This window comes from Salvelinus namaycush, chromosome 26 (assembly GCF_016432855.1).
Source record: "Salvelinus namaycush isolate Seneca chromosome 26, SaNama_1.0, whole genome shotgun sequence".
Taxonomy (NCBI): Eukaryota; Metazoa; Chordata; class Actinopteri; order Salmoniformes; family Salmonidae; genus Salvelinus; species Salvelinus namaycush.
The window spans coordinates 42,964,747-42,988,417 of record NC_052332.1 but is presented as its reverse complement, the minus strand read 5'-3'; the positions used below and the strand labels follow the sequence as shown (position 1 = coordinate 42,988,417).

The window sequence follows — 23,671 nt, the reverse complement described above, 5'->3', positions numbered from 1 at the left end:
TGTGGCACTATGAAGGGAATAGGAAGCCATTTGACCAGGGCCCTGTGCCCTGTGACACTATGAAGGGAATAGGAAGCCATTTGACCAGGGCCCTGTGACACTATGAAGGGAATAGGAAGCCATTTGACCAGGGCCCTGTGACACTATGAAGGGAATAGGAAGCCATTTGACCAGGGCCCTGTGACACTATGAAGGGAATAGGAGGCCATTTGACCAGGGCCCTATGACGTCATCATTCGTCGCCCTTGTCACGGGACACACTACTTCCTTCCTGTCTGATAAGTTGTCATGGGAATGCATTTACAAACAGAACCCTTCAACCGAAGAATCTGAGTTTTGTAAAGTTGTGATACGGGTATAATTCTAGTTGTATAGTCATTACTGATCATCAAGTCTTTATATTACAGAAATGACAACATGTACAATTCATTACCATGCCTGTTGAGACTGGACATTGACAGTAAACTTAAAAATAGCGAGATTGACGTTTCCCATTGAGCCGACATATGCTGCGTTTACCGTGAATGTGGTCTCTGTGAACGCGGGAAAATTGCCTTTAAAACGTGCCGACAAAACGTCAAACGGATTGAATCCGGCCCTTAAATCCTTTGTCATCTACAATATGTACCAGTATAATTTGAGTAAAATATGAAGAAAAAACACAACATGACAAATGGAAATGTTTATTTTAAGTTGGAATACACTGATATTTTAGTGAAATAGAACCCCAGTCCTCCTCACCTACAGCACAGTAACTATCTAGAGGGCTCTGCTACAATGCAGGATCAACAAGTTAGCCAGCTAACTGATAAACAACAAGAAATATCTATTGATTTTCTGATTCATTAAGAAAGTTAAACTCAGAAATGTGTTTTTGGTTGTTGAGTCAATTCGACCATGCCTATTTCAAGTTTATCCTTACAAAAAAAATTATACAAAAAATACAAAGTTATTTCAAAAATATTTAAGTTTAGTTTGCTAATTTATAGATCTTGCTCTGTAGTATACCCCTTTGGATTGACAGGAGAAAATTAGCATAGAAAATTCAAAATTACATTTATAAGCCTGGTTTCAGATTATCCTAGTCCTGGACTAAAAAAACACTTTCAATTTAAATAGCTGTTTAGTCCAGGACTAGGCTTAATCTATGTCCGGGAAACTGGCCCATAAATCTTCCAAGGTCTCCACAACAATCATCTTTAAGGTTTTAGTAATGAACACCCCTCACATCCAAATGATCCCTTTTTTTTAAACAGAAACGTATAAAATGTAAAAAAGGAAATCCACAGATTTGACCACAGAGGACTAATGATAAACTAATACAGGTCTAATGATAAACTAATACAGGTCTAATGATAAACTAATACAGGTCTAATAACCACAGAGGACTAATGATAAACTAATACAGGTCTAATGATAAACTAATACAGGTCTAATAACCACAGAGGACTAATGGTAAACTAATACAGGTCTAATGATAAACTAATACAGGTCTAATGATAAACTAATACAGGTCTAATGGCTCAGTGGACTAAATGGTAAACTAATACAGGTCTAATGGTAACCTAATACAGGTCTAATGGCTCAGTGCAAACAGACACCAGGGACTCTGTCCCAATAATAAATCACCTTTCTCCTATAAAGGTGTAGACACCTTCGCTGCTTCCCCGAGTTGGATTGGTGGGAGTTTCTACCATATGTATTCTACCAGTACTTATCAAATGATAAGAAAGGAAGTGAACGAGTGCACACTCTAGGAGAAAGGATAGATGATTGGGACATAGCCAGTCATTTCTGGTAGTGGAGTGTCTTTTTGGCTAGTTCAGGAGGTGCAGACCCTTTGGTCTGACAGGACTATCAAGGGGTCAGAGAAGGCATGAATCTCAAAATGGTACCCTATTCTCTATACAGTACTTTAGCTTTATACAGGCCCCATGGGGGCTCTGGTCTGACAGTGCACTATATAAAGTGCTATTTGGTACACAGACAGGTTTGTTATCAGGGATAAGGGCTCAGAGTTGGACAGGGGTCAAAGGTCATGGTTCAGAGAAAGACAGGGTGACTCCAAAGTCCTCCTTGTAGAGATCCCAGGTCTTGGCTTTGTGGGGGTTGTCCAGTTCTTCTCTAGACAGGACCAGTCTGGGAGGGGGGGGGGGGGGGAGAATACAGGACAGAGAACAAGGCATTAAACACACAGGGTTTTAAAAGACTGAAGTACAGCAGCATTAGAAACGGCCTTGTGTCGTTGCCGTATCAGGGCGCATTCCTACAGACAGCCTACCTGTTGTTCTCTATAAAGGAGGTGTTGAACCAGAAGTAGAAAGGACAGTCTTCATATCCTTTAGGGAGACCCTGGAGAGGAAGATAAAGGAAGCAGTATTAGAAGCCAATATACTGAAGATAAAACACACACACCAAAAGGGCTATGAGAGAGTGAATTGTATCTGTTACATTTTAAATATGTTCCTTAACACCAGCTTCCAATGACTTTTAAAATGTTCTCCTTAATAGCAGCTTTCATCAGTTGTGTTACGTTTAAATTCTTCCCCCAAATACAAGCTCCAGTTAGTTGTGTTACGTCTAAAGTATTCCCCTGAAAGCAGGTACTCGTGTCACGTATAAATTCTTCCCCCCCATCCACAGGTACTCACAGCAGAGGACTCAAACATGACCTTAACGTCACCGTTGACAACAGGCCCCTCCTGCAGGCTGATCACCACCGAGTTGTTACCAGCATCAGGAAACACCTGGGACAGATCAATACATCATTTAATACACGAGGACAACACCTGGAACAGATCAATACATCATTTAATACACGAGGACAACACCTGGAACAGATCAATATATCATTTAATACACGAGGACAACACCTGGAACAGATTAATACACGAGGAAAACACCTGGGACAGATCAATATATCATTTAATACACGAGGACAACACCTGGAACAGATCAATATATCATTTAATACACGAGGAAAACACCTGGAACAGATCAATATATCATTTAATACACGAGGAAAACACCTGGGACAGATCAATATATCATTTAATACACGAGGACAACACCTGGAACAGATCAATATATCATTTAATACACGAGGACAACACCTGGAACAGATCAATATATCATTTAATACACGAGGAAAACACCTGGAACAGATCAATATATAATTTAATACATGAGGAAAACACCTGGGACAGATCAATATATCAATCAGTGTGTGTGCCTCACCGTGCAGTTCTCTTGTTTGGCACAGACACACAGGAACACCAGCTTCTTCTTTACAATGATCTTCACCTTCAAGTCACTACCGTTCCCTTTACCCACACCTAGAACACAGAGGGGGGAAATGATTCTCACTACCGTTCCCTTTACCCACACCTAGAACACAGAGGGGGGAAATGATTCTCACTACCGTTCCCTTTACCCACACCTAGAACACAGAGGGGGGAGAGGATTCTCACTACCGTTCCCTTTACCCACACCTAGAACACAGAGGGGGGAGAGGATTCTCACTACCGTTCCCTTTACCCACACCTAGAACACAGAGGGGGGGGGGGGGAGGATTCTCACTACCGTTCCCTTTACCCACACCTAGAACACAGAGGGGGGGGGGGGGGGGGAGGATTCTCACTACCGTTCCCTTTACCCACACCTAGAACACAGAGGGGGGAAATGATTCTCACTACCGTTCCCTTTACCCACACCTAGAACACAGAGGGGGGAAATGATTCTCACTACGGTTCCCTTTACCCACACCTAGAACACAGAGGGGAGGAAAGGATTCTCATTCAACAATCTGTCATTCTAAAAGGGTTAATAGCTTGTCTTGTGTTGCAGCAGGGATGAAAATAGCACACGTCCTGCCACCAAACATTAGAGTGGCCTTTTGAAAGTCAGTGAAATTATAACTATTTGGAAAATGGCATAAAAAGAACATGGCTGTCAATGGCAGACTAAAGTGTGGTCTCATCACCTGCCGTTTGCAGTTCAATAAGTTGTTTATCAATTACACCATTGCCAGAATGCGAGGACAAAAACCAGGTTAAGATGCTGCAACATAAGTCAACAGCCACACTAGTACAGAATCAATCAAATGTATTTATATAGCCCTTCTTACATCAGCTGATATCTCAAAGTGCTGTACAGAAACCCAGCCTAAAACCCCAAACAGCAAGCAATGCAGGTGTAGAAGCACGGTGGCTAGGAAAAACTCCCTAGAAAGGCCAGAACCTAGGAAGAAACCTAGAGAGGAACCAGGCTATGAGGGGTGGCCAGTCCTCTTCTGGCTGTGCCAGGTGGAGATTATAACAGAACATGGCCATGATGTTCAAATGTTCATAAATGACCAGCATGGTCAAATAATAATAATCACAGTGGTCGTCGAGGGTGCAACAGGTCAGCGCCTCAGGAGTAAATGTCAGTTGGCTTTTCATAGCCGATCATTCAGAGTATCTCTACCGCTCCTGCTGTCTCTAGAGAGTTGAAAACAGCAGGTCTGGGACAGGTAGCATGTCCGGTGAACAGGTCAGGGATCCATAGCTGCAGGCAGAACAGTTGAAACTGGAGCAGCAGCACGACCAGGTGGACTGGGGACAGCAAGGAGTCATCAGGCCAGGTAGTCCTGAGGCAGAACAACATTGCCTGGACACTGATACGCCTGATTTTAAATGAGACTCCAAATAATACATTGGAGATATGGCCAAAGAGTAGCAAAATGATGATCAAGGTAAGAATAGACATACCGGTAGCTATAAAGTTCTGTTTAATGACACTGTAGTGGCATATGCTATTGTAATTTTAGAGCATTGCCGGTTTGATTAGCTAGCTAGCCAGGCTAGTGGGTTCACGTCTCGTCCGAGCAAGTCATCTATGACACATGTTAACCTAGTTAGCAACTACAAAGCCTTCAGAAGGTATTCACACCGCTTGACTTTTTACACATTATGTTACAAAGTGGGATTATTAAATGTACTATTTAACAATATACTCTAATGTCAAAGTGGAAGACAAATTCCATGATTTGTACAAATGGAATGAAAAATAAAACACTTTCCTTAATTTTTTGTATGTAAAAGATAGCAGGGAAAAGATGAGGTTTAATTCAAAATCAACAACACCTTCCTCAAATATTCCAATGGGAAGTATTTTTTATAATTTTCTCTGTGATTCTAGTGTCACTGTAGATAATCTCCCAAGAAACGCCACCGTTACTTCATAATGTCCCTATGGAACATGCAAAATATTATTCCCCTCCTTTAAAAATGTATACTAACAAGTGGACAGCAGCGCCATCTGCTGGTCCTTTAGGGAATTACGTTCTCAGATGGTGTGACAAATTTCACTCCAAAATATGGAGTATTGACGGAGAAATGACGCAGGGACAAAAATGTATGTTAATATGCATTTCCCAATCAAAACAGTGTATTATCTCTTTTCAGAGGACAACAATGGGCTAAATTGTGTTTTATCCTCAATAATGTTTTATGGTGAAGCCGTTTTTATCGAATAATCAAACCTGCTATGGAGTTGATGTTATTATAGTGGACAGATATTCAATCAAACCTGTTATGGAGTTGATGTTATTATAGTGGACAGATATTCAATCAAACCTGCTATGGAGTGGATGTTATTATAGTGGACAGATATTCAATCAAACCTGCTATGGAGTGGATGTTATTATAGTGGACAGATATTCAATCAAACCTGCTATGGAGTTGATGTTATTATAGTGGACAGATATTCAATCAAACCTGCTATGGAGTGGATGTTATTATAGTGGACAGATATTCAATCAAACCTGCTATGGAGTTGATGTTATTATAGTGGACAGATATTCAATCAAACCTGTTATGGAGTTGATGTTATTATAGTGGACAGATATTCAATCAAACCTGCTATGGAGTGGATGTTATTATAGTGGACAGATATTCAATCAAACCTGCTATGGAGTTGATGTTATTATAGTGGACAGATATTCAATCAAACCTGCTATGGAGTGGATGTTATTATAGTGGACAGATATTCAATCAAACCTGCTATGGAGTGGATGTTATTATAGTGGACAGATATTCAATCAAACCTGCTATGGAGTTGATGTTATTATAGTGGACAGATATTCAATCAAACCTGCTATGGAGTGGATGTTATTATAGTGGACAGATATTCAATCAAACCTGCTATGGAGTTGATGTTATTATAGTGGACAGATATTCAATCAAACCTGCTATGGAGTGGATGTTATTATAGTGGACAGATATTCAATCAAACCTGCTATGGAGTTGATGCGGATGCTCTTGATCTTCAGGCTCTGTTCTGGAGGAAGTTGTCGGTTGAACTTAGTCTTCATCACTTCATAGTAACCCACGTACCTGCTCTGTAACACACACACACACACACCATCGTCACCTCATAGTAACCCTGTAACACACACACACACACACACACACCATCGTCACCTCATAGTAACCCATCTACATGCTCTGTAACACACACGCAAAACAAAAACACACACATACAGAGACATGCCGGGCTAGCCCGAGGCCACCGCTCTTCAGGCCGGGCTAGCCCGAGGCCACCGCTCTTCAGGCCGGGCTAGCCCGAGGCCACCTCTCTTCAGGCCGCCCACCGCTCTTCAGGCCGGGCTAGCCCGAGGCCACCGCTCTTCAGGCCGGGCTAGCCCGAGGCCACCGCTCTTCAGGCCGGGCTAGCCCGAGGCCACCGCTCTTCAGGCCGGGCTAGCCCGAGGCCACCGCTCTTCAGGCCGGGCTAGCCCGAGGCCACCGCTCTTCAGGCCGGGCTAGCCCGAGGCCACCGCTCTTCAGGCCGGGCTAGCCCGAGGCCACCTCTCTTCAGGCCGCCCACCGCTCTTCAGGCCGGGCTAGCCCGAGGCCACCGCTCTTCAGGCCGGGCTAGCCCGAGGCCACCGCTCTTCAGGCCGGGCTAGCCCGAGGCCACCGCTCTTCAGGCCGGGCTAGCCCGAGGCCACCGCTCTTCAGGCCGGGCTAGCCCGAGGCCACCGCTCTTCAGGCCGGGCTAGCCCGAGGCCACCGCTCTTCAGGCCGGGCTAGCAGGTAAGGTGCCAAAGTAGATCGGCGCCATGAAACTGCCTTATCAAACATTGCATGGCCCAGGTTTTGGACCCAAATGTTACCTGTGGCCTTGTTGAGTAACACTATGCACCACCTTTATGTCTATAACTGTGTTTTACACAGGCAGCCCAATTCTGTTCTTGTTATCACTAATTTGTCATCTTTTATTTTCCCTCACAAAGATCAGAATTGGGCTGCCTGTGTAAACGCAGCCCCAATGTACCAGACACTAAGCGTGAGTTAAGTCATATATCCGTGTACCTGAGACGGGGTCTCCACTCCCTGGAACTTGGAGCTGCGGCTCTTATCGGTTCTCCTCTCCCCGAAGTAGTCCAAGCTGTCCTGTAGGTATATAAACCATGTTATCCCCTGGTGCTCTGGGAGTGGTGCTTTTTTTGTGTTAAACTGTTTAAGTGTTATGCTGAAATACCTGAACAATTTCAGCTATTGCCCTACCTGAGCGCTCTCAAACTGGTCACTGTCAATCAGCCAGGTACACACCAGAGTTCCTGTACGTCCTGTAGGAACACACACACGCCACTGTTAAAAAAGGGGCTATCTTCAGTTGCTTCAGCCATGTTTTGGACTTATTCAAATGATTGAAATGTAAAACATTGATTCTTGAAGAATATTACTTTTAAATGCCTCATGATCTTAACTGTCGTACCTCATCAGAACCCAAAATATAAGCTTGTTTCACTCCAATGTTGGTAAACAAACGTAAACAATAGGGCTGACCCCAATTAGTGGACTGGTCGATTTTTTAGACTGTTGGTCGACCAAGATTTTTTGAAGTCGTATGTGGACCCCTGCTAAGCGTTAATATGGAGTTGGTCCCCCTTCTGCTCCTATAACAGCCTCCACTCTTCTGGGAAGTCATTAATATGGAGTTGGTCCCCCTTCTGCTGCTATAACAGCCTCCACTCTTCTGGGAAGTCATTAATATGGAGTTGGTCCCCCATTTTCTGCTATAACAGACTCCACTCTTCTGGGAAGTCATTAATATGGAGTTGGTCCCCCATTTGCTGCTATAACAGCCTCCACTCTTCTGGGAAGTCATTAATATGGAGTTGGTCCCCTCTTTGCTGCTATAACAGCCTCCACTCTTCTGGGAAGTCATTAATATGGAGTTGGTCCCCCATTTGCTGCTATAACAGACTCCACTCTTCTGGGAAGTCATTAATATGGAGTTGGTCCCCCATTTTCTGCTATAACAGACTCCACTCTTCTGGGAAGTCATTAATATGGAGTTGGTCCCCCATTTGCTGCTATAACAGACTCCACTCTTCTGGGAAGTCATTAATATGGAGTTGGTCCCCCTTCTGCTGCTATACCAGCCTCCACTCTTCTGGGAAGTCATTAATATGGAGTTGGTCCCCCATTTGCTGCTATAACAGACTCCACTCTTCTGGGAAGTCATTAATATGGAGTTGGTCCCCCTTCTGCTGCTATAACAGCCTCCACTCTTCTGGGAAGTCATTAATATGGAGTTGGTCCCCCTCCTGCTGCTATATCAGCCTCCACTCTTCTGGGAAGTCATTAATATGGAGTTGGTCCCCCATTTTCTGCTATAACAGCCTCCACTCTTCTGGGAAGTCATTAATATGGAGTTGGTCCCCCATTTGCTGCTATAACAGCCTCCACTCTTCTGGGAAGGCTTTCCACTAGATGTTGGAACATTGCTGCTATAACAGCCTCCACTCTTCTGGGAAGGCTTTCCACTAGATGTTGGAACATTGCTCCTATAACAGTCTCCACTCTTCTGGGAAGGCTTTCCACTAGATGTTGGAACATTGCTGCTATAACAGCCTCCACTCTTCTGGGAAGGCTTTCCACTAGATGTTGGAACATTGCTGCTATAACAGCCTCCACTCTTCTGGGAAGGCTTTCCTCTAGATGTTGGAACATTGCTGCTATAACAGCCTCCACTCTTCTGGGAAGGCTTTCCACTAGATGTTGGAACATTGCTGTGGGGACTTACTTCCATTCTGCCACAAGAGCATTAGTGAGGTCGGGCACTGATGTTGGGCTCACAGTCGGTGTTCCAATTCATCCCAAAGGTGTTCGATGGGGTTGAGGTCAGGGCTCTGTGCAGGCCAGTCAAGTTCTTCCACATCTCGACAAACCATTTCTGTATGGACCTCGCTTTGTGCAAGGTGGCATTGTCAAGCTGAAACAGGAAAGGACCTTCCCTAAACTTTTGCCACAAAGTTGGAAGCACAGAATCGTCTAGAATGTCATTGTATTCTGTAGTGTTAAGAATTCCCTTCACTGGAACTAAGGGGCTCGAACCATGAAAAACAGCCCCAGATCATTATTCCTCTTCCACCAAACTTTACAGTTTGCACAATGTATTAGGGCAGGTAGCGTTCGCCTGGCATCTGCCAAACCCAGATTCGTCTGTCGGATGGTGAAGCGTGATTCATCACTCCAGACAACGCGTTTACACTGCTCCAGATTCCAATGGCGGCGAGCTTTACACCACTCCAGCCGACGCTTGGCATTGCGCATGGTGACCTTAGGCTTGTGTGCGGCTGCTCGGCCACGGAAACCCATTTCATGAACCTTCTGAATGAACAGTTCTTGTGCTGACGTTGCTTCCAGAGGCAGTTTGGAACTCGGTAGTGAGAGTTGCAACCGAGGACAGACGGGTTTTAACACGCTACCCACTTCAGCGGCCCCGTTCTGTGAGCTTGTGTGGCCGACCACTTCGCGGCCGAGACGTTTTGGTCCTAGACGTTTCCACTTCACAATAACAGTGTTTACAGTTGCCAAGGTCTGCCCTGCTAGAGCGGTCATGTGACGTACCGACTCGTTGGAAAGGTGGCATCCTATGACGGTGCCACGTTGAAGTCACTGAGCTCTTCAGTACAGCCCATTCTCCTGCCAATGTTTGTCTATGGAGATTACATTTCTCTGTGCTAGATTTTATACACCTGTCAGCAACGTGTGGCTGAAATAGGTTTTTATCCACATATATTGTATAGATAGTGTATCTTACCGTTCATTTCTAATCTACAAATGTCTGTTACGGTCATGTCTGTTACGGTCATGTCTGTTACGGTCATGTCTGTTACGGTCATGTCTGTTACGGTCATGTCATGTCTGTTACGGTCATGTCTGTTACGGTCATGTCTGTTAATCCATTCAATATATTATTACTCCAGTCTGTTACCATGGTGATTGTCAGAGTGGACACGTTGTTTACAGAGCATGCAACCTATGCTACACTTGTAAGAAACAAGTTTTGGTTTATTTTATTCAATTTACGAGTTTTGGTAATTTAGTCAGTCTTTTATTTGGATCGCTCCTGTCAGTGTTGAGAAAGGACACACACCTGATTACACATCTACGTAGGCCTATAGGCTACCTGGCCTGATTACACATCTACGTAGTCCTATAGGCTACCTGGCCTGATTACACATCTACGCAGGCCTATAGGCTACCTGGCCTGATTACACATCTACGCAGGCCTATAGGCTACCTGGCCTGATTACACATCTACGTAGGCCTATAGGCTACCTGGCCTGATTACACATCTACGTAGGCCTATAGGCTACCTGGCCTGATTACACATCTACGTAGGCCTATAGGCTACCTGGCCTGATTACACATCTACGTAGTCCTATAGGCTACCTGGCCTGATTACACATCTACGTAGGCCTATAGGCTACCTGGCCTGATTACACATAGAAGTAGTCCTATAGGCTACCTGGCCTGCGCATAAATGTCGGCATATAAAATGTGCCCATTTGGGCATCTGATAGTATTTCTGATTGGCTTAACGCACCACCACTAATGACCTGTGGAGCTTCTCAAAGTAATGTTTTCTTCACCTCAATTAAACAAAGTCTGTTTTTACATCCATTGAAAATGACAATAGTTCCTCAATGTACATAAAATCTTTCCAGCTCTCTCCCTTTCCATAACCACTCAGCGTGAAAGAGAAATGTCATGCTCTGACACAGCTACATCCTGTTATCATCACAGCTACATCCTGTTATCATCACAGCTACATCCTGTTATCATCACAGCTACATCCTGTTAACGTCACAGCTACATCCTGTTATCATCACAGCTACATCCTGTTAACATCACAGCTACATACTACTATCATGTTATCACAGCTACATCCTGTTATCATCACAGCTACATCCTGTTAACATCACAGCTACATCCTGTTAACGTCACAGCTACATCCTGTTATCATCACAGCTACATCCTGTTAACATCACAGCTACATACTACTATCATGTTATCACAGCTACATCCTGTTATCATCACAGCTACATCCTGTTAACATCACAGCTACATCCTGTTAACACAGCTACATGCTACCATCACGTTATCACAGCTACATCCTGTTATCATCACAGCTACATACTACTATCACGTTATCATCACAGCTACATCCTACTATCACGTTATCATCACAGCTACATCCTACTATCACGTTATCACAGCTACATCCTACTATCACGTTATCACAGCTACATACTACTATCACGTTATCATCACAGCTACATACTACTATCACGTTATCATCACAGCTACATACTACTATCACGTTATCACAGCTACATACTACTATCACGTTATCACAGCTACATACTACTATCACGTTATCACAGCTACATACTACTATCACGTTATCACAGCTACATACTACTATCACGTTATCACAGCTACATACTACTATCACGTTATCACAGCTACATACTACTATCACGTTATCACAGCTACATACTACTATCACGTTATCACAGCTATATTGTTTGTAAAAGAATCTAAGCCAACCCAGTGTTAATCCATAATTGCGCAACATGTCAGTTTAGTTGCTAAACAACATTATTACAGCTGGCTGCTACTACAGTAGATTACCAGTAGATGGCGTAGTAGTTACCTTTTCCTCCTTTACAGTGTATGGCAATGATGTTGTTGGGATCAGCTGCCATCCACTCTCTCACACCGGCAGTGTACTTCAGCATGTCCCTGAGATGAACACACACACGTCAAACTGTTTGATAGAAAAGAACAAGTCCCTCCTGCTCTGAAGGAAGGTCCTCCTCATTGACCACTCTCCCTCCCAAAACTGACAGTTCCTGTATTCATACCAACAGGATGTAGTGACCATATATAGTAGCCATATCTAGGAAAACCAAAGTTCCAAAGGCGGGGCCTAATATAGTGTATAAGAGATCATGCAAAACTGTTTGTACTGATTCCGATGTTGAAGATAAACAAATATGTGTTGGTCTGATGTGAATGAGGAGCATCCAGACGCAGCACTTGATACATTTATGAAATAGTTTTTTTCCAGTTATTGATAAAAAATGTAATAGAAAATGGACCTATTAAGAAACGGACTGTTAGAACTGTTAAGGCTCCATGGATTGATGAGGAATTGAAAACCTGTGTGGTTGAAAGAGAGAAAGAGATGGGCAAAAGGAGTGTTGAATAACTGGCTGGCTGACTTCCTGGAAAACTGAGAAATGGTGTGACTAAACTCAACAAAAAGAAGAATAAATTATTACCAAGATCAGTGATATAAAGAACAAATGGGAACAAAAATGACTTTAAATGAAATTATGGGCAGAAAGAAAAAATAAACTTAATCTTTTATCGAATCCGATGGCTTATTTATCAAAACTTTTTGATGTTGCCAATTGTTTTAATAATGACTTCATTGGCAAAGTGGGCAAACTTAGGACAGAAATGCCAACAACAAACAGAGATACATCGTATTCATGCATAAAAAAAAACATTGCATTGCAAGTTTGAATTTTGTAAAGTCAGTGTGGGAGAGGTGGAAAAAATGTTGGTACTAAATTACTTGGTGACGCCTTAGATTGTAAAACTTGAATGTTAAAAACGTATTAATTCAATGGTTGTAAAGATGGGGAGATGTCTGTCCGTCTCCTCCGACATCCAAACGGATAATATACAACCAAGCGTGTTGTACAGGTTTCTCAAGCAGATAGGAAGCGGGCTCTCTCTGGTAAAAGCGGTGGTCTCTGCTTTATGACTAACACACGGTGCGATAGGGGAAACATACAGGAACTTGCTTCTGCTCCCCCGACCTAGGACTACTTCGTCATCAAAACGTCACCCTTTTTTTAACCTTCCGAGAGAGTTCCCGGCCGACACAATTGTCACGACTACCACAGGGTGTACTCTACACACACACACACGGTAGGGTGTACTCTACACACACGGTAGGGTGTACTCTACACACACGGCAGGGTGTACTCTACACACACGGCAGGGTGTACTCTACACACACGGCAGGGTGTACTCTACACACACGGCAGGGTGTACTCTACACACACGGCAGGGTGTACTCTACACACACGGCAGGGTGTACTCTACACACACGGCAGGGTGTACTCTACACACACACACGGCAGGGTGTACTCTACACACACACACGGCAGGGTGTACTCTACACACACACACGGCAGGGTGTACTCTACACACACACACGGCAGGGTGTACTCTACACACACACACGGCAGGGTGTACTCTACACACACACACGGCAGGGTGTACTCTACACACACACACGGCAGGGTGTACTCTACACACACACACGGCAGGGTGTACTCTACACACACACACGGCAGGGTGTACTCTACACACACACACGGCAGGGTGTACTCTACACACACACACGGCAGGGTGTACTCTACACACACACACGGCAGGGTGTACTCTACACACACGGCAGGGTGTACTCTACACACACGGCAGGGTGTACTCTACACACACGGCAGGGTGTACTCTACACACACGGCAGGGTGTACTCTACACACACGGCAGGGTGTACTCTACACACACACGGCAGGGTGTACTCTACACACACACGGCAGGGTGTACTCTACACACACACGGCAGGGTGTACTCTACACACACACGGCAGGGTGTACTCTACACACACACGGCAGGGTGTACTCTACACACACGGCAGGGTGTACTCTACACACACGGCAGGGTGTACTCTACACACACGGCAGGGTGTACTCTACACACACGGCAGGGTGTACTCTACACACACGGCAGGGTGTACTCTACACACACGGCAGGGTGTACTCTACACACACGGCAGGGTGTACTCTACACACACGGCAGGGTGTACTCTACACACACGGTAGGGTGTACTCTACACACACGGTAGGGTGTACTCTACACACACGGTAGGGTGTACTCTACACACACGGTAGGGTGTACTCTACACACACGGTAGGGTGTACTCTACACACACGGTAGGGTGTACTCTACACACACGGTAGGGTGTACTCTACACACACGGCAGGGTGTACTCTACACACACGGCAGGGTGTACTCTACACACACGGCAGGGTGTACTCTACACACACGGCAGGGTGTACTCTACACACACGGCAGGGTGTACTCTACACACACGGCAGGGTGTACTCTACACACACGGCAGGGTGTACTCTACACACACGGCAGGGTGTACTCTACACACACGGCAGGGTGTACTCTACACACACGGCAGGGTGTACTCTACACACACGGCAGGGTGTACTCTACACACACGGCAGGGTGTACTCTACACACACGGTAGGGTGTACTCTACACACACGGTAGGGTGTACTCTACACACGGTAGGGTGTACTCTACACACGGTAGGGTGTACTCTACACACGGTAGGGTGTACTCTACACACACGGTAGGGTGTACTCTACACACACGGTAGGGTGTACTCTACACACACGGTAGGGTGTACTCTACACACACGGTAGGGTGTACTCTACACACACGGTAGGGTGTACTCTACACACACGGTAGGGTGTACTCTACACACACGGTAGGGTGTACTCTACACACACGGTAGGGTGTACTCTACACACACGGTAGGGTGTACTCTACACACACGGTAGGGTGTACTCTACACACACGGTAGGGTGTACTCTACACACACGGTAGGGTGTACTCTACACACACGGTAGGGTGTACTCTACACACACGGTAGGGTGTACTCTACACACACGGTAGGGTGTACTCTACACACGGTAGGGTGTACTCTACACACGGTAGGGTGTACTCTACACACGGTAGGGTGTACTCTACACACGGTAGGGTGTACTCTACACACACGGTAGGGTGTACTCTACACACACGGTAGGGTGTACTCTACACACGGTAGGGTGTACTCTACACACGGTAGGGTGTACTCTACACACGGTAGGGTGTACTCTACACACGGCAGGGTGTACTCTACACACACGGCAGGGTGTACTCTACACACACGGCAGGGTGTACTCTACACACACGGCAGGGTGTACTCTACACACACACACGGCAGGGTGTACTCTACACACACACACGGCAGGGTGTACTCTACACACACACACGGTAGGGTGTACTCTACACACACACACGGTAGGGTGTACTCTACACACACACACGGCAGGGTGTACTCTACACACACACACGGCAGGGTGTACTCTACACACACGGCAGGGTGTACTCTACACACACGGCAGGGTGTACTCTACACACACGGCAGGGTGTACTCTACACACACGGCAGGGTGTACTCTACACACACGGCAGGGTGTACTCTACACACACGGCAGGGTGTACTCTACACACACGGCAGGGTGTACTCTACACACACGGCAGGGTGTACTCTACACACACGGCAGGGTGTACTCTACACACACGGCAGGGTGTACTCTACACACACGGCAGGGTGTACTCTACACACACGGCAGGGTGTACTCTACACACACGGCAGGGTGTACTCTACACACACGGCAGGGTGTACTCTACACACACGGCAGGGTGTACTCTACACACACGGCAGGGTGTACTCTACACACACGGCAGGGTGTACTCTACACACACGGCAGGGTGTACTCTACACACACGGCAGGGTGTACTCTACACACACGGCAGGGTGTACTCTACACACACGGCAGGGTGTACTCTACACACACGGCAGGGTGTACTCTACACACACGGCAGGGTGTACTCTACACACACGGCAGGGTGTACTCTACACACACGGCAGGGTGTACTCTACACACACGGCAGGGTGTACTCTACACACACGGCAGGGTGTACTCTACACACACGGCAGGGTGTACTCTACACACACGGCAGGGTGTACTCTACACACACGGCAGGGTGTACTCTACACACACGGCAGGGTGTACTCTACACACACGGCAGGGTGTACTCTACACACACGGCAGGGTGTACTCTACACACACGGCAGGGTGTACTCTACACACACGGCAGGGTGTACTCTACACACACGGCAGGGTGTACTCTACACACACGGCAGGGTGTACTCTACACACGGCAGGGTGTACTCTACACACACGGTAGGGTGTACTCTACACACACGGCAGGGTGTACTCTACACACACGGCAGGGTGTACTCTACACACACGGCAGGGTGTACTCTACACACACGGCAGGGTGTACTCTACACACACGGCAGGGTGTACTCTACACACACGGCAGGGTGTACTCTACACACACGGCAGGGTGTACTCTACACACACGGCAGGGTGTACTCTACACACACGGCAGGGTGTACTCTACACACACGGCAGGGTGTACTCTACACACACGGCAGGGTGTACTCTACACACACGGCAGGGTGTACTCTACACACACGGCAGGGTGTACTCTACACACGGCAGGGTGTACTCTACACACACGGTAGGGTGTACTCTACACACACGGCAGGGTGTACTCTACACACACGGTAGGGTGTACTCTACACACACGGCAGGGTGTACTCTACACACACGGCAGGGTGTACTCTACACACACGGCAGGGTGTACTCTACACACACGGCAGGGTGTACTCTACACACACGGCAGGGTGTACTCTACACACGGCAGGGTGTACTCTACACACACGGCAGGGTGTACTCTACACACACGGCAGGGTGTACTCTACACACGGCAGGGTGTACTCTACACACACGGTAGGGTGTACTCTACACACACGGCAGGGTGTACTCTACACACACGGCAGGGTGTACTCTACACACACGGCAGGGTGTACTCTACACACACGGCAGGGTGTACTCTACACACACGGCAGGGTGTACTCTACACACACGGCAGGGTGTACTCTACACACACGGCAGGGTGTACTCTACACACACGGCAGGGTGTACTCTACACACACGGCAGGGTGTACTCTACACACACGGCAGGGTGTACTCTACACACACGGCAGGGTGTACTCTACACACACGGCAGGGTGTACTCTACACACACGGTAGGGTGTACTCTACACACGGCAGGGTGTACTCTACACACACGGTAGGGTGTACTCTACACACACGGCAGGGTGTACTCTACACACACGGTAGGGTGTACTCTACACACACGGCAGGGTGTACTCTACACACACGGCAGGGTGTACTCTACACACACGGCAGGGTGTACTCTACACACACGGCAGGGTGTACTCTACACACACGGCAGGGTGTACTCTACACACGGCAGGGTGTACTCTACACACACGGCAGGGTGTACTCTACACACACGGCAGGGTGTACTCTACACACACGGCAGGGTGTACTCTACACACACGGTAGGGTGTACTCTACACACACGGTAGGGTGTACTCTACACACACGGCAGGGTGTACTCTACACACACGGCAGGGTGTACTCTACACACACGGTAGGGTGTACTCTACACACACGGTAGGGTGTACTCTACACACACGGTAGGGTGTACTCTACACACACGGCAGGGTGTACTCTACACACACACACGGTAGGGTGTACTCTACACACACACACGGTAGGGTGTACTCTACACACACGGTAGGGTGTACTCTACACACACGGTAGGGTGTACTCTACACACACGGTAGGGTGTACTCTACACACACGGCAGGGTGTACTCTACACACACGGCAGGGTGTACTCTACACACACGGCAGGGTGTACTCTACACACACACACGGTAGGGTGTACTCTACACACACACACGGTAGGGTGTACTCTACACACACACACGGTAGGGTGTACTCTACACACACACACGGTAGGGTGTACTCTACACACACACACGGTAGGGTGTACTCTACACACACGGCAGGGTGTACTCTACACACACGGCAGGGTGTACTCTACACACACGGCAGGGTGTACTCTACACACACGGCAGGGTGTACTCTACACACACGGCAGGGTGTACTCTACACACACGGCAGGGTGTACTCTACACACACGGCAGGGTGTACTCTACACACACGGCAGGGTGTACTCTACACACACGGCAGGGTGTACTCTACACACACGGCAGGGTGTACTCTACACACACGGCAGGGTGTACTCTACACACACGGCAGGGTGTACTCTACACACACGGCAGGGTGTACTCTACACACACGGCAGGGTGTACTCTACACACACGGCAGGGTGTACTCTACACACACGGCAGGGTGTACTCTACACACACGGCAGGGTGTACTCTACACACACGGCAGGGTGTACTCTACACACACGGCAGGGTGTACTCTACACACACGGCAGGGTGTACTCTACACACACGGCAGGGTGTACTCTACACACACGGCAGGGTGTACTCTACACACACGGCAGGGTGTACTCTACACACACGGCAGGGTGTACTCTACACACACGGCAGGGTGTACTCTACACACACGGCAGGGTGTACTCTACACACACGGCAGGGTGTACTCTACACACACGGCAGGGTGTACTCTACACACACGGCAGGGTGTACTCTACACACACGGCAGGGTGTACTCTACACACACGGCAGGGTGTACTCTACACACACGGCAGGGTGTACTCTACACACACGGCAGGGTGTACTCTACACACACGGCAGGGTGTACTCTACACACACGGCAGGGTGTACTCTACACACACGGCAGGGTGTACTCTACACACACGGCAGGGTGTACTCTACACACACGGCAGGGTGTACTCTACACACACGGCAGGGTGTACTCTACACACACGGCAGGGTGTACTCTACACACACGGCAGGGTGTACTCTACACACACGGCAGGGTGTACTCTACACACACGGCAGGGTGTACTCTACACACACGGCAGGGTGTACTCTACACACACGGCAGGGTGTACTCTACACACACGGCAGGGTGTACTCTACACACACGGCAGGGTGTACTCTACACACACGGTAGGGTGTACTCTACACACACGGCAGGGTGTACTCTACACACACGGCAGGGTGTACTCTACACACACGGCAGGGTGTACTCTACACACACGGCAGGGTGTACTCTACACACACGGCAGGGTGTACTCTACACACACGGTAGGGTGTACTCTACACACACGGCAGGGTGTACTCTACACACACGGCAGGGTGTACTCTACACACACGGCAGGGTGTACTCTACACACACGGCAGGGTGTACTCTACACACACGGCAGGGTGTACTCTACACACACGGCAGGGTGTACTCTACACACACGGCAGGGTGTACTCTACACACACGGCAGGGTGTACTCTACACACACGGTAGGGTGTACTCTACACACACGGTAGGGTGTACTCTACACACACGGTAGGGTGTACTCTACACACACGGTAGGGTGTACTCTACACACACGGCAGGGTGTACTCTACACACGGTAGGGTGTACTCTACACACACGGCAGGGTGTACTCTACACACACGGCAGGGTGTACTCTACACACACGGCAGGGTGTACTCTACACACGGTAGGGTGTACTCTACACACACGGTAGGGTGTACTCTACACACACGGTAGGGTGTACTCTACACACGGCAGGGTGTACTCTACACACGGTAGGGTGTACTCTACACACACGGCAGGGTGTACTCTACACACACGGCAGGGTGTACTCTACACACGGCAGGGTGTACTCTACACACACGGTAGGGTGTACTCTACACACACGGCAGGGTGTACTCTACACACGGCAGGGTGTACTCTACACACACGGCAGGGTGTACTCTACACACGGCAGGGTGTACTCTACACACGGTAGGGTGTACTCTACACACGGCAGGGTGTACTCTACACACGGCAGGGTGTACTCTACACACGGCAGGGTGTACTCTACACACACGGCAGGGTGTACTCTACACACACGGCAGGGTGTACTCTACACACACGGCAGGGTGTACTCTACACACGGTAGGGTGTACTCTACACACACGGCAGGGTGTACTCTACACACACGGCAGGGTGTACTCTACACACACGGCAGGGTGTACTCTACACACACGGCAGGGTGTACTCTACACACACGGTAGGGTGTACTCTACACACGGTAGGGTGTACTCTACACACACGGTAGGGTGTACTCTACACACACGGCAGGGTGTACTCTACACACACGGCAGGGTGTACTCTACACACACGGCAGGGTGTACTCTACACACGGTAGGGTGTACTCTACACACACGGCAGGGTGTACTCTACACACACGGCAGGGTGTACTCTACACACACGGCAGGGTGTACTCTACACACGGTAGGGTGTACTCTACACACACGGCAGGGTGTACTCTACACACACGGCAGGGTGTACTCTACACACACGGCAGGGTGTACTCTACACACACGGCAGGGTGTACTCTACACACACGGCAGGGTGTACTCTACACACACGGTAGGGTGTACTCTACACACGGTAGGGTGTACTCTACACACACACACGGCAGGGTGTACTCTACACACGGCAGGGTGTACTCTACACACACGGCAGGGTGTACTCTACACACACGGTAGGGTGTACTCTACACACGGTAGGGTGTACTCTACACACACGGCAGGGTGTACTCTACACACACGGTAGGGTGTACTCTACACACACGGCAGGGTGTACTCTACACACACGGTAGGGTGTACTCTACACACACGGCAGGGTGTACTCTACACACACGGTAGGGTGTACTCTACACACACGGCAGGGTGTACTCTACACACACGGTAGGGTGTACTCTACACACACGGCAGGGTGTACTCTACACACACGGTAGGGTGTACTCTACACACACGGCAGGGTGTACTCTACACACACGGTAGGGTGTACTCTACACACACGGCAGGGTGTACTCTACACACACGGTAGGGTGTACTCTACACACACGGTAGGGTGTACTCTACACACACGGCAGGGTGTACTCTACACACACGGCAGGGTGTACTCTACACACGGCAGGGTGTACTCTACACACGGCAGGGTGTACTCTACACACGGCAGGGTGTACTCTACACACACGGCAGGGTGTACTCTACACACACGGTAGGGTGTACTCTACACACGGCAGGGTGTACTCTACACACGGCAGGGTGTACTCTACACACGGCAGGGTGTACTCTACACACGGCAGGGTGTACTCTACACACACGGTAGGGTGTACTCTACACACGGTAGGGTGTACTCTACACACGGCAGGGTGTACTCTACACACACGGTAGGGTGTACTCTACACACGGTAGGGTGTACTCTACACACGGCAGGGTGTACTCTACACACACGGTAGGGTGTACTCTACACACGGCAGGGTGTACTCTACACACGGCAGGGTGTACTCTACACACGGCAGGGTGTACTCTACACACGGCAGGGTGTACTCTACACACACGGCAGGGTGTACTCTACACACACGGTAGGGTGTACTCTACACACGGCAGGGTGTACTCTACACACGGCAGGGTGTACTCTACACACGGCAGGGTGTACTCTACACACGGCAGGGTGTACTCTACACACACGGTAGGGTGTACTCTACACACGGCAGGGTGTACTCTACACACGGCAGGGTGTACTCTACACACACGGTAGGGTGTACTCTACACACGGCAGGGTGTACTCTACACACGGCAGGGTGTACTCTACACACGGCAGGGTGTACTCTACACACACGGCAGGGTGTACTCTACACACACGGTAGGGTGTACTCTACACACGGCAGGGTGTACTCTACACACGGCAGGGTGTACTCTACACACGGCAGGGTGTACTCTACACACGGCAGGGTGTACTCTACACACACGGTAGGGTGTACTCTACACACGGCAGGGTGTACTCTACACACACGGTAGGGTGTACTCTACACACGGCAGGGTGTACTCTACACACACGGTAGGGTGTACTCTACACACGGTAGGGTGTACTCTACACACGGCAGGGTGTACTCTACACACACGGTAGGGTGTACTCTACACACGGCAGGGTGTACTCTACACACACGGTAGGGTGTACTCTACACACGGCAGGGTGTACTCTACACACACGGCAGGGTGTACTCTACACACACGGCAGGGTGTACTCTACACACACGGCAGGGTGTACTCTACACACGGCAGGGTGTACTCTACACACACGGCAGGGTGTACTCTACACACGGCAGGGTGTACTCTACACACGGCAGGGTGTACTCTACACACGGCAGGGTGTACTCTACACACACGGCAGGGTGTACTCTACACACGGCAGGGTGTACTCTACACACGGCAGGGTGTACTCACTCCAGCGAAGGCACGTTGTGGTCGTCGATAAACACCCTCTCTACTCTGTAGTGGAAGAACTTGGGGTCGTAACCTTTCTCACCTGAAGAACAAACAGCAACATGTCAGAAATGGTTCCCCACCCTCTCCTCACACAGACTACATGGACTGTATACTCTGTAGTACACTGGAAGTAATGAGTACTTACTGCAGCGGTTGTATACTCTGTAGTAGACTGGAAGTAATGAGTACTTACTGCAGAGGTTGTATACTCTGTAGTAGACTGGAAGTAGTGTGTACTTACTGCAGAGGTTGTATACTCTGTAGTACACTGGAAGTAGTGTGTACTTACTGCATAGGTTGTATACTCTGTAGTGGTCTTCATGTTTGGCATCTAGGAACCTGGCCACTTCCTGACAGAGAGGAGAGAGAAGAGATATTATATAATTTGGTTATTCTCTAAACAACTAACTGATATCTGGCCCTTTATCCTCTCTGGCCACCTTTAGGAGTCATGGTGTGTGTGTGTATGTGTGTCTAGGAACCTAGCCACCTCATGAGAGGATCAGGGAGAGAGGCGATATTACTGACCTTTAGGAGTCAAGTTCCCTATTGACAATATCAGAACCTCCACTATAGTGTGTGTTACTGATAATAGAAATTCACATGATTTATATGTTTAAGGTAATGTTAAGATAATGACTAAATGATTTATATATGTTAAGATGACAAAAAAAAATATTCCACCCTGAAACCATATAATTGTATGAAATGTATTAGAATCATAAAATTATAATCTGATGATGTGTGTAGTTTTAGTCAATTAGAACAAGGATCTTTTTGTTCCTTGTTAGTATGTAAACAGGGTGCAAGTGTGAAACAAATGATAAGAGGAGCTATCGACAGACAAGCTGGACTACTGTGTTCCTTACAGGACATTCTGTCTCCATCCGTGGAGGGGAGAAACTGTTACAGGCTGACTACACCACTTGCGTTGCAAAATAAATTTAGAAATCTATGTTATTCAATTATTGCACCCAAACTGCTCGCGCGCCAACGAGCGTCTGCGACGCCAAGGGCTAAAAT

At 48.0% G+C, this 23,671-nt stretch overlaps 1 protein-coding gene across 7 annotated transcripts in view; it reads right to left on the bottom strand.

Moving 5' to 3' along the window:
* Nucleotides 1–667: 667 nt before the first annotated feature.
* The window catches only part of tpte (transmembrane phosphatase with tensin homology), a 45,821-nt gene continuing 22,817 nt past the window's right edge, over nucleotides 668–23,671 (bottom strand). For 5 of the 7 annotated variants that reach the window (XM_038965459.1, XM_038965463.1, XM_038965461.1 and 2 more), the window contains 10 exons: nucleotides 22,938–22,998; nucleotides 22,607–22,688; nucleotides 12,001–12,089; nucleotides 7,554–7,615; nucleotides 7,359–7,439; nucleotides 6,277–6,382; nucleotides 3,238–3,335; nucleotides 2,652–2,747; nucleotides 2,282–2,352; nucleotides 668–2,139 (listed from right to left, as the gene is read on the bottom strand). In XM_038965459.1, coding sequence (XP_038821387.1) covers nucleotides 2,037–2,139; nucleotides 2,282–2,352; nucleotides 2,652–2,747; nucleotides 3,238–3,335; nucleotides 6,277–6,382; nucleotides 7,359–7,439; nucleotides 7,554–7,615; nucleotides 12,001–12,089; nucleotides 22,607–22,688; nucleotides 22,938–22,998 — 849 coding nt within the window. In that variant the 3' untranslated portion in view covers nucleotides 668–2,036. Of the gene's footprint in view, nucleotides 2,140–2,281; nucleotides 2,353–2,651; nucleotides 2,748–3,237; nucleotides 3,336–3,629; nucleotides 3,714–6,276; nucleotides 6,383–7,358; nucleotides 7,440–7,553; nucleotides 7,616–12,000; nucleotides 12,090–22,606; nucleotides 22,689–22,937; nucleotides 22,999–23,671 lie in introns of those variants that run through there. The other 2 variants (XR_005472540.1, XM_038965464.1) reach the window with 2 other exon arrangements.